Source organism: Scyliorhinus torazame, chromosome 2 (assembly GCF_047496885.1).
Source record: "Scyliorhinus torazame isolate Kashiwa2021f chromosome 2, sScyTor2.1, whole genome shotgun sequence".
In the NCBI taxonomy this organism is placed as follows: Eukaryota; Metazoa; Chordata; class Chondrichthyes; order Carcharhiniformes; family Scyliorhinidae; genus Scyliorhinus; species Scyliorhinus torazame.
The window spans coordinates 216084749-216096943 of NC_092708.1; the positions used below are offsets into that span (position 1 = coordinate 216084749).

At 44.3% G+C, this 12195-nt stretch overlaps 1 protein-coding gene and 1 non-coding gene across 2 annotated transcripts in view; both read right to left on the reverse strand.

The window, feature by feature from the left end:
• nop58 (NOP58 ribonucleoprotein homolog (yeast)) overlaps positions 1 to 12195 on the reverse strand; it is a 42481-nt gene that overhangs the window by 14588 nt on the left and 15698 nt on the right. Inside the window, exons 7-10 of the mRNA XM_072483723.1 lie at positions 8569 to 8703; positions 7082 to 7231; positions 4973 to 5095; positions 470 to 633 (exon numbers count right to left, since the gene is read on the reverse strand). Of these exons, the coding sequence (XP_072339824.1) occupies positions 470 to 633; positions 4973 to 5095; positions 7082 to 7231; positions 8569 to 8703 (572 nt within the window). The remainder of the gene's footprint in view (positions 1 to 469; positions 634 to 4972; positions 5096 to 7081; positions 7232 to 8568; positions 8704 to 12195) is intronic.
• LOC140408141 (small nucleolar RNA SNORD11B) lies at positions 6680 to 6767 on the reverse strand. The gene has a single exon (XR_011940058.1). It is a non-coding gene; the product is annotated as a small nucleolar RNA SNORD11B (small nucleolar RNA).

The window sequence follows — 12195 nt, forward strand, 5'->3', positions numbered from 1 at the left end:
CAGGTTGTGTAGGAAATTTGAAAATTCTTCTAGTAGAATAACAAGAGAATGCTTTAGAGGTTGGAATTGTGTAGAGCAGGTTTTCCTGGTATCTAACTGAAGAATATTTGATGTTGACACAAACAGAAAAAAAAAAGAAACATTCCATTTTCCAGTAGGAAAACCCGAACTTTGAGGAGCAGAAAATGTACAAGAGAAATGCTAGACGGGCAGCACGGTGGCACAGTGGTTAGCATTGCTGCCTACAACGCAGAGGACCCGGGTTCGAATCCCAGCCCAGGGTTACTGTCCATGTGGAGTTTGCACATTCTCCCCGTATTTGCGTGGGTTTCACCCCACAACCCAAAAGATGTGCAGCTTAGGTGGATTGGCCATGAAAATTGCCCCTTAATTGCAAAAAAAAAATTGGGTACTCTAAATTTATAAAAATAAAAAGAATTGCTAGTCCACTGAGAGTTCAGCGACTTACCTTGCCTTTGTTCTTTTGAGTGGTCTGCCCAACCAGTGATGCATGGTAAATAAGACCATATTTTGGAGTGTCTCTTCTTGTCTTCAATGCTCTGAACAGTGCCTTTTCTGCACCTAGGATCTGCACAGTGGATGCAGGATGTTTTGCTAGATTCAACAAAGAACCTATGGAAAGGAAATTCAGACAAATAACACACAGAAGGCTATTTGGCACATCAAATCCAAACTGGCTCTATGGGGAATAATCTGGTCTGTCCCATTCAGTCATTCTATCCCCACAGACCCGAAAGGTTTAGTTCTCTCAACAGCCCATCCAATTTCCTTTTGAAATCACGGATAATCGTCAATTCCACTAGCCAGGTTATCACTCGCTGGGTAATAAAGCTTTTCTGCACATCCTCCCTCCATCTTCTGCTCAAAATCTTTACCTGCAGTCCTAGCCCCGTTAGTTAATAGAAACAGTTTGTCCCTGTCTGCCATGTCTAAATCTGCCCAAACTCCCCAGAAACTCCTTTGCTCCAGGAAAACAAGCCAACCTAACCGTATAGCTAAAATCCCTCACCCCTGGAGCCATTGTGGAAAATCTCCTTTCTACCCTCTCAAGGGACCCCAGATGACGACCAAAACTGGACACAATACTCTACTTATGACCGAAGCAGAGCTTTATAAAGGTTCAGTCCAACTTCTCTTTGATACTTAATCAGTCTATTGAGACTGGTACGGGAATCGAACCGTGCTGCTGGCCTTAAAAGATGTCCAATTCACTTAACAAGCACATCTTTCGGGACTTGTGGGAAGAAACCGGAGCTCCTGGAGAAAACCCATGCAGACACAGGGAGAACGTGCATACTCAGCACAGACAGTGACCCAAGCCGGGAATCAAAGGGCGCTGTGAAGCAATAATGCTAACCACTGTGTTACTGTGCCACCCTTTTATGATCACTATTAGATAAATATTCTCAGCTATTAACGGAATCGATTCATTACTAAATCTCATAACATGCCCACTTGTGCTTCTTAAGAGTGTTGCGGAAAGCCATCTCAGACGTACTTGAGCAATTCACTACAGTTCTGATATGTGCTAGTTTGCTTATCCTACTCCATGAAAGCTAAAATTGCCCCACTAAAATTATCCTGCCTTTGCTACATGCTCGTCTAATCTCATCATTTGTACAAACTACCACTTCACAGCTTCTGTAAGGAGCCTCGATAGAATTCCTGCTAATCGCAAATCCTTTTCTATTTCTTAATTCTACTTGTTAAGTCTCCACTTCCTGCACATCTTTTTCTTTTAAATTATTTTTATTCAAATTTTTGTCAAAAACATAATTTTTTGCATAACCGTTCGCAACAATTAACATAAAATAAATGTTATAACCATATACAAGAGAAAAGAACAAAACCATGTAGGAATTCCCCCCCTCAGATGCTGCTGCTGACCTTTACTGCTCTCCTAGAAAGTCGAGGAACGGCTGCTACCTCCGACAGAAACCAGTCATGGACCCTCTCAAGGCAAACTTCATTTTCTTGAGAAACCCAGCCATGTCACTAACCCAGGTCTCCACACTCGGGGGCCTCGAGTCCCTCCACATTAAAAGGATCCGTCTCCGAGCTACCAGGGAGGCAAAGGCCAATACGTCGGCCTCGTTCGCTTCCTGAACTCCCGGATTGTCTGATACACCAAAGATCACCATCTATGGACTCGGCACCACCCACGTGTCTAAGGTCTTGGACATTGCCTTAGCAAATCCCTGCCAGAATCCCTTAAGAGCCAGGCATGCCCAGAACATATGGACATGATCTGCAGGGCTTCCCGCACATTTATCCTCAACCCAAAAGAGCTTACTCATCCTGGTTGCCGTCATGTGCGCCCGGTGGACCACCTTCAACTGGATTTAGCTAAGCCTGGCACGTGATGAAGAGGAATTGACCCTGTTTAGGGCGTCCGCCCACAGGCCCGCATCCAGCTCCCCACCTAGCTCCTCCTCCTCCCATTTGCCCTTAAGTTCCTCCACTGGGGCTTCCTCCGCCTCCTGAAGTTCTTGGTAGATGTCCGACACCTTCCCCTTCCCTACCCAGATGCCGGAGACCACCCTATCCTGTATCCTGTGTGGGGGTAGCAGCGGAAATTACACCACCTGTTTTTTGAGAAAGGCGCATGCCTGAAGGTATCTGAAAGCATTTCCAGGGGACAAACTGAATTTCTCCTCCAGCGCTTTCAGGCTGGGAAAGGTCCAGTCTATGAACAGGTCCCCCATCCTTTTAATGCCTGCCCTATGTCAGCTTTGAAACCCTCCGTCTATCTTGCCCGGGACAAATCTGTGATTGTTGCGTATCGGGGACCAAACTGAGGCTCCCTCCACACCCCTGTGCCTTCTCCACTGACCCCAGATCTTATTTGCCCATATGAATCCTGAGATGATCTTGTTCACCCGCTTAGAGGACTTGGGGATGAAGATGGGAAGGCACTGGAAGACGAACAGGAACCTGGGGAGAACAGTCATCTTAATGGGCTGCACCCTCCCCGCTAAAGATAGCAGGAGCATGTCCCACCTTTTGAAGTCCCCCTCCATCTACTCCACCAGCCGAGATATATTAAGCTTGTGGAGGGCATCCCACTTTCGAACCACCTGTATCCCTATGTACCAAAAGCTCTTCTCGAACATCTTCATCGGAAGCGCTCCCAGTCTCTTTTCCTGCCCCTTAGCTTGGATCACGAACATCTCGCTTTTCTTCTCGTTTAGTTTGTACCCTGAGAAATTGCCAAAGTCCCTCAGAATCTGCATGACTTCCCCCATCCCCTCTAGTGGGTCCGAGATGTACAGGAGCAGATCATCCACATAAAGCGAGACCCTATGCTCTCTCCCCACCTCTTCCCCCCTCCCCCAACCCCTGCCAGTTCTTTGAAGTCCACAGCGCTATAGCCAGCGGCTCTAGCGCAAGGGCGAATAATAACGGGGAGAGGGGGCACACATCTCTTTTTTCTCTAACCATTGAACTGATTTTGTCCATCATTAAAGCTCTTCCCACCGGTTTACCATTGGATCTGATTTTAGTTTCCAGTCTTGCCAGATATCAGTTATGGTTGCTATGGCATGCTTTCAAAGTAAATGCATGCTTGCAATTAATTCAGTTACTTCCATATACTTTGTGTTTGGAGAAAACACTCTTATTTGGACCATATACCTTAACTTGTCCTTCTGCCGAGGTAGCGATTTTCAGGGTGTCAGAAGACCCGGGAATTCAGGAGGAGAAAGAGGCAGATGTTCAGGCCTTTGCTTCCCTGGTAGCCTGAGAGGGTCACTGTTAGGGTTCACCTGGAGGTGGCAATCGTTCGTCGACTTCTTTGCGGAAAATTAATCGTCAGCAGACCGGGGGGCGGAAGAGTAGTTTAGATTAGAGTACGGGGTCAGTAAGGGTGGGACCTGTACGAGAGGTAAATGGCTTTTGCACTGTGTTTATGGTTTCATGTATATTATTTATTTTGTTGTTACTATACCGAAAATAGCTCAATAAAATGCTTATTAAAAAAAACTTGTCTTTCTGCCCTAATCTTTTACCCACACATTCCCATTTCTCTCCTAGCTTGATAACTTGACATCTTTTCCTTTTTCTGATTATTCTTTTTCCTTTTTCTAATTTACTTTTCCACCGAGCCCTTCATCCCTACAATCTTACTAGTTTAAAGTCCTTTTGGTTGAGTTATCTTTTTCATCAGGAACCAGGCCCCAGCCTGGTTCAGTTGGAGCTCGTACTGATTGTGCAGTTCATTCCTGCCCCGTACGTATGCCAGCATTCCATGAAATGTAACCCACCTTTAACATACTATTCTTTCAGCCACATACTCATCTACCTAACCTGATTATTTCTATGCCAATTTTCATGTGGCTCAGGTAACAATTCAGAGAATATAAGGTCCTGTGCTTTAATTTAGTTCCTCGTACTCTCCAAAAAAGACTACTCACCTATATTTTGTGTGTGGTCTCAACGTGGTCACATTGACTCCTCCCAGCCATTTTGAGCTAGTTTGAGATGTCTCTTACTCTGGCAACAGGTAAACAACATAAACCATGCTGGACACTCAATCATGCTTTCAAAGAAAGACATCCAAAGCCAGCACCAAGCCCCTATATCCCAATAACTGAATCCCCAGCTTCAGTTCAGGCTTTCCTCCAAGGTGCCATGGTCAACATTCCCACTGTCCTCCCCACGGTCTGCATGCTTATTCTCACAAATAGCAATTACATTGTACCTGATGGACAAGAACATTGCGGAGCTTCCTAGTTTGAAAAAAAAAATCTAATTGTCATTACTCTGGATACCATTGAATACACCAACACCATTCTGAACCTATACTTCGGAATTTACTTTGGAAATGTTCTTCTGAATTAGAAAATTATTCCCAGTATTGTAGCCATCAAATTTAACAGTGAAGCTCAATTACTAGACAGTACAAGGGACACAATCTCAGACAAAATGTATACATGTTTTCAGAAGGACTAACCAGCATGTGCTATCAATCTGGCTCCAACCAGTTCTCCAACCATCACAGTCAAGTTGGGAGCAATTGCCATCATTCTGTTTTTCAGGTAGTCGTAGAGCTGGGTGCGGTATTCTGAGATCTGCACTACCTTGAAGGGAGAGGATAATGCAATCCGTCATATCTAGCTGAATTTTACAACAAATTATGTTTGAATACACAGCAACATGAATGCATAACCTCAACTTGGCTGAAATGAATAAAGACATCAGGGACAATGCGGAACAATGAATTTGCAATGAATGAAATAGGGTGCACTCTTATACAGTTACAGCAGTGCAGGAGCTTCATTCAGCAACTAAGATTGTCATATAGTGAAGACCTTTAACAAGGGAACAGTAAGGAAAATGTGTAATTCTTTAAAATGTCTACACAATCTAATTATTTTAAAGACTATTTGAAAAGGGACTCCAGAGTTTGCATCGCTTGTGAAGGGATCAACTTTCTTGGATAAGAAATACTAATCCTTGTGACCCTTAACCTGGATACAGCACCAACGGGAAGGAAATTTAGACCAGAAACGGTGCGGCTGACAGACACATAGCCAGGCAAAGGAGAGTTGTAGGCAGCCAGATGCAACCACAAAGATAAAGCAGACAGAGGCAGAAAAAGGAGCACGGAATTCACGTGAGGCAAAGCCAAAGTTCTCCAGGAAAAGACTGGCTTTCTGTTTGCCAGAGGAAAAAACAATAGAATTCTAGAAGCTCTTGGGGCAGCAATGTACAAGCAAGGTAAAGAGGACTCAATCCTAAAAACGGGTGTGGGTACCGTAGCATGTGAAAGAACAAAAAGTATGAGGGCCAGATCATGAGCCAGGTATTGCTGCCTGGTTGGCTGTAAAGGAAATCTGTAAAGGAACACCATTAAAAGAGGAAGGAACATACAGTTCAGAATACTTAATTAAAAATGCATTTTTAATGAAAAGAAAATGTAAATAGTTGCAGGACACACAAGGTTAGGTATCCTGAAATAAGGGGAAGCCCTGGAGTCAACCAACACATATGTGCAGGAAATATTAGCTAGGGTTCTTGCACCAGACTGCCACATAGCTAATTATGCTAGACAGTGCACCAATTCAGACACAGATCTTGTTTGCAAAATCTGGGTACAGGACCAAACATTTAGGACTGGGACGAGGAGAAATTTCTTCACTCAAAAGGCTGTGAATCTTTAGATTCTCACTCAAAGGGTTGTGGATACTCCATCGTTGGATATATTTAAAGCCGAGACAACAGATTCTTGGTGCTTCAAGAAATCAAGGGAATTGGGGAGCAGGCACGAAAGTGGAATGAGCACAAAAATATGCTACACCATACAGAATGACACAGCAGATTCAAGAAGCCACCTGGTCAACTATGTTCAATTCCCTCAAGAGGTAAATAGCCTGCAACATTTTGTTTAGTCTTACAAATGGAAAAATGGTACCTCGGGCCAGGGCCCATGGTACCTTGGCACAGTAAAAATTCAACATCAGTAGTTGTGAACAGAAGAGTGGAAAAAGGCAAAAGTAACATGACTTTTCAAACTCCCACAATATTACGATACAGACTTTCTCCAGAAATGTTTTGATATCTGCAGAAAGCCTTTTGTACAACATGGGCACCAGTGTGAAAGTAAGATTACTGCACCTGACAAAGGTGTAGCTACAAGGGTGACCAAGCAATCCAACACTGACAGCCTCAGATGAGGTAGTGACTGAAAACCCTTCAGCATTTAATCAGGAAGAGTGACATTGTCGTCATCATCATCACTGCTGCCAGTGCTGGAAAAGATTCTCGACACCTCCCTGCAAGGATGAAAACACATTAAAAATAGATTATGTATCACATAATCACAGCACTCAATAGAATCAAGGCAACCTGTCATGAACTGGTATTGCCATAGGGAGATCCCTTCATGTAAAATGAGTTCGGCCAACTGCAACCCAGTTGCAGATCACAAAGCAGCCCCATCGGTTGACTTGGAATGAAGTTTTCCATTTCCAAAAACCAAAACCCCACATGCATCAAATGGAAATTCCACAAAACATTTCTGAAGTATACATCAAGGGTTCAACAAAATAAGCAGCAGCACCTACCTGATCACAAAGGTGTATAATATGTGTGATATCTTCCTCAGATACCTCTGTCCCCATAGATATTTCAGCTGCAACCTTCACTGCACTTTCTACCTCCTCGGGTAAAATGTCTGAAAGATCGGTGGTGGCTGTGTTTGTTCTGTCTCCTGTTGAATGATAAAAACGCAAGGACTGAAAATCAACTTATTTTATACCATAGAAAAGTTATAGCACAGAATGAGGCTATTCAGCCCATCTTGTCTATGCCAGCCCAAGGACACCCAGGTGCCCCCACACTTTCCATAGCCCTGTTGCTGACAACATTAAGGTGTAGATCCAGGTATTTTAAAAGAGTTTAGGATCTCTGCCTCCACCACCAACCTGGGCAGCGAATTCCAGATCGAGGTGGGCCAGGCAGACGAGATGTACCTGGGAGGGTAATGAGCTCCAGATCCATGACCTGGGTGGCCAAGAGGAAAGCGGGTTTCAACCAAGCCAAGATGCTCTCTTTAAGAAGGGGGTGAAGTTCGGAAGGAGACAATGGAGTTTGAGAGAGACAATGAACTGGCAGAAGGACATTGAACTTTGGAGGTGGTGTATGGGGATGTTGGTTCTCTCTGTCCTCTGGTTGGGTTTTTGTTGTTGTTATTGCTCTGTTTCTTTGTGGGGGGGGGGGGGGGGGGGGGGGGGGGGGGTCGCTCTTCTTTCTTGTGGGGTTCTTTGGTGGAATACACATTACAAAATTTAAAATAGCCTGCTCCTTTCGGTTCCTTAGTTGTTTCCTTATTACACTTATGCAGAAAACTCCAATCATACCCCATGAACTCGCCCTGTAATTATAAATTGGCTTGTACAATCTAGAAAACCGAGTCCCAACTTACGACTGCATGACCCTTATTGCACGCGTCTCTAATTTCCTAACTGGTACTCTATCCAACACTAGGACAATAAACTACTCCCACCAGTATCTTAGTCATGCCAACTGTTTCCACGCCCCATTTTCTGAGCAACCCATTTATTTCAACTTTGCTATTAACTCACCTATTCTGTTGCCGAGGTTTTAACATGTAGATAGTATCACCAGTTCCAACTTTTTTTGGGTGATCACCTTCATCATGAATGCCCAATCATTTCTCATCGCTCAGCTTGATTCACCCACATCGCTCATCGGTTCTACAACCTTGGCTTTTCTACAATTGCTCTTAAATTTAACCTTTAAAAAAAGAAAATCCAATTAAGGGGCAATTTAGTATGGCCAATCCACCTACCCTGCACGTCTTTGGGTTGTGGGGGTGAGACCCACGCAGACATGGGGAGTGTGTGTAAACTCCACACGGCCAGTGACCCCGGGCTGGGATCGAACCCGGTCCCCAGCGCTGTGAAGCAGCAGTGCTAACCACTGTGCCACCCCTGAATTTAACCCGTGTCTGACTCTTTCCGTCCTCCATTGAATTAGCTTAATGAGTGCATGATGTGGAATACAGGAAGAACAAAAGAGAGGTACCTAATTTCTGTACACACTTGCAGTATGCCAAGTTATCGGTGACGGTTTTTCCAAGTTCTGGGAAATGCCAGCCATACCACTCTCTGCAGCGCATGATGTAATTGTTCAGCTCCTTATCCAAATCATCCAGTAGGGCTACAGACAACAAGAGCTTCAATGAAAACAAGATTCACAAAAATCACAGGCCATCCGACAATCATGTATTGACGTATGCGTTCATGGAATAATTTTGTCCCTCCTCACAGAATAAATCAACTGAAGTGCTGATCTTTGTATAAATAATTTCAGCAGTTGAATGGCTATTATTTTTCTGTACAATTTTCACGACAGAAAATATATCAGGTGACTTTTATTTTAATTCTTTATTCTCCAACTTCAAACTAATACCACTCGGGCAAAGGAAGCAGTTCGGCAACCTGTCTACCCATCACCCAGTGTCCAAAATAATCGGGCAAGGACTGGGTTACACTCCCAGGAATCTAGTTAGCTCATTACTATATCCTGTTAGAACCAAAGAAATTATACAGCACAGAAGGGGGCCATTCGGCCCATCAGGTCTATGCCGACTCAAAGACACCCAGGTGTCCAAGTGTGGCCTAAGGTTCTATACAGCTGCAACATGACTTGCCAATTTTTATATTCAATACCCCGGCCAATGAAGGAAAGCATGCCGTATGCCTTCTTGACTACCTTCTCTAAATCCTGTTGTAGCCTGACAGTCCTCATCGCTATCCGCAATTCCACCAACCTTTGTGTCGTCCGCAAACTTACTAATCAGATCAGTTACATTTTCCTCCAAATCATATATATATATATACTACAAACAGCAACGTTCCCAGCACTGATCCCTGCAGAACACCACTAGTCACAGCCCTCTAATCAGAAAAGCACCCTTCCATTGCTACTCTCTGCCTTCTATGACCTAGCCAGTTCTGTATCCATCTTGTCAGCTCACCTCTGACCCCATGTGACTTCACCTTTTGTACCAGTCTGCCATGAGGGACCTTGTCAAAAACCTTTCTGAAGTCTATATAGGCAACATCCACTGCCCTACCTGCATCAATCACCTTTGTGACCTCCTCGAAAAACTCCATCAAGTTAAGTGAGACACGACCTCCCCTTCACAAAACCGTGCTGCCTCTCGCTAATTCGTCCATTTGCTTCCAAATGGGAGATCCTGTCTCGAAGAATTCTCTCCAGTAATTTCCCTACCACTGACATAAGGCTCACCGGCCTGTAGTTCCCTGGATTATTCTTGCTACCCTTCTTAAACCGAGGAACAACATTGGCTATTCTCCAGTCCTCCGGGACATCACCTGAAGACAGTGAGGATCCAAAGATTTCTGTCAAGGCCTCAGCAATTTCCTCTCCTGCCTCCTTCAGTATTCTGGGGTAGATCCCATCAGGCCCTGGGGACTTATCCACCGTAATATTTTTCAAGATGCCCAACACCTCGTCTTTTTGGATCTCAATGTGACTCAGGCTATCTACACACCCTTCTCCAGACTCAACATCTACCAATTCCTTCTCTTTGGTGAATACTGGTCCAAAGTATTCATTTAGTACCTCGCCCATTTCCTCTGGCTCCACACATAGATTCCCTCCCCTGTCATGCAGTGGGCCAACCCTTTCCCTGGCTACCCTCTTGCTTTTTATGTACGTGTAAAAAGCCTTGGGATTTTCCTTAACCCTATTTGTCAATGACTTTTCATGACCCCTTTTAGCTCTCCTGGCTTAAATTCCTTCCTACTTTCCTTATATTCCACAAGTTTTGTCTGTTCCCAGTCTTCTAGCCCTGACAAATGCCCCCTTTTTCTTTTTGACGAGGCCTACAATATCTCTCGTTATCCAAGGTTCCCAAAATTTGCCATATTTATCCTTCTTCCTCACAGGAACATGCCAGTCCATCAAGGCGCTGCAGCTCTCCAACAATACTTGCGCTGGCTGAATTCTTGATCTCGCCAGTCACATTGTCAGCTAGTTTCTCTTCTTAAAGGTTGCGAGGCATATTCATTGCAACTAGATGAATCCACTGAGTGCCAGGGCTTGCAATATGCATCAACAACTTAATGAAAAAACATGGAATTGGTTTATAGAAGTGTGTTGATGTATGCACTGAGGGTACTAGGGCAGTGGTCAGGAAGACAGGTGATGTAGAGCGGATAAAAGCTATAGCACCATGCTGCAGGAGGAGCGTTCCCCACAGATATACAGCCGCTGTTAAAATGCCCGCACCGATTTTAAAATGTGCTGGATGGAGCAGTGCAAATTATCAACAGTAGTAAAGGTTGTCCACTTTTGTAAGACTTTAAAATTCTGTGCAACTAAATGGACAGTGAGCACAGAACGCTGTTGTTACATACAGAGGTGAGGTGGCTGCCACAAAGCAAAGTGCTCAAGACGTTTTGAGCTTCACCAAGATTTTGTTGTTTAGTGTGGATCAGCAATGTCCATTCATGGCTTCTGAATCTTGCATACCTTGCGGATATTTTTACACGGCTAAATGAAGTCTCTACAATGGAAGTCTTTACTGCAAAGGATAATATTTCATAGCTGTTGAGCAATTTGCACTTTTGAACCTAGTGTGTAGAAAATAAGACCCGACTGCTTTCCCACACTGAATGACTTTTTCCACTGAAATTACTCCTGAATTACCCCGGAGAATATTTTCAGTGACACTACACAGCATCAGCGTGGTTTGCACTCTTCTTTATTGGAATATCATTCTCCATCAGATGAGCACATGTGGGTTTGCAACTCATCTGCACCAACAGCCAGTCCAGGTGACTTATCAGGGAACGATTGAGAACCTGACTGATATAAATTCTGATTCCACACTAAAGCAATGCTTCAATGCACTAACATCGATGAATTTTTGGAACAGTTTAATGCACAAGTATCCCAGAGCAGTTTGAGAGTTCCTTCTTTTCGGCTCAACATATTTGGGAGAAAGTAGTTTCTTCAGATTCACAGCTACAAGGGCAAAAAAAAACAGGAGCAGACTAAATGCCACAGCTGAAATCCAGCTCTCCAACATCATCTCTGACATCAAGCGAATGTGTGCACAAAGGAGGCAACATCACTCCTCACACTGAAGACAATGGGAAGGTCAGCCTTCAATTCTTTTGTCAAATAAAAATGTTTAGCGGTAATATATGCAGAAATAGACTTATTGAGAATAGAACCTGAGAATTCCCACATTGCAGGAGACCATTCGGCCCATCGAGTCGGCACCGACCCTCTGAAAGGGCACCCAACCCAGGCCCACTCTCCTGCCAGAGCCCCATAACCCCACCTAACCTGCACATCTTTGGACACGGAGAATTTTTCTCAGCACGGCCAATCCACCTAACTTGCACATCTTGTCTGTGGAAAGAAACCGAAGCACCCGGAGGAAACCCACACAGACAATCACCCACAGCCACAGCGGGAAAAAGAAGTGGCGTCAACATGAGAACGTTTGGGGATTCCGATACTCTTGGGAGGTCACTAGGGGTTCTGCGGGTGGGAAGTTTATTTTCAATTCCAAGACCTTTCAGTTTCATCTGAAATCCCCACATTATTCGCATGGCTGTTAAACCTCACCCAAGTAATCCTATTTTCATCTTGAGCCAAATCAGTGATCAA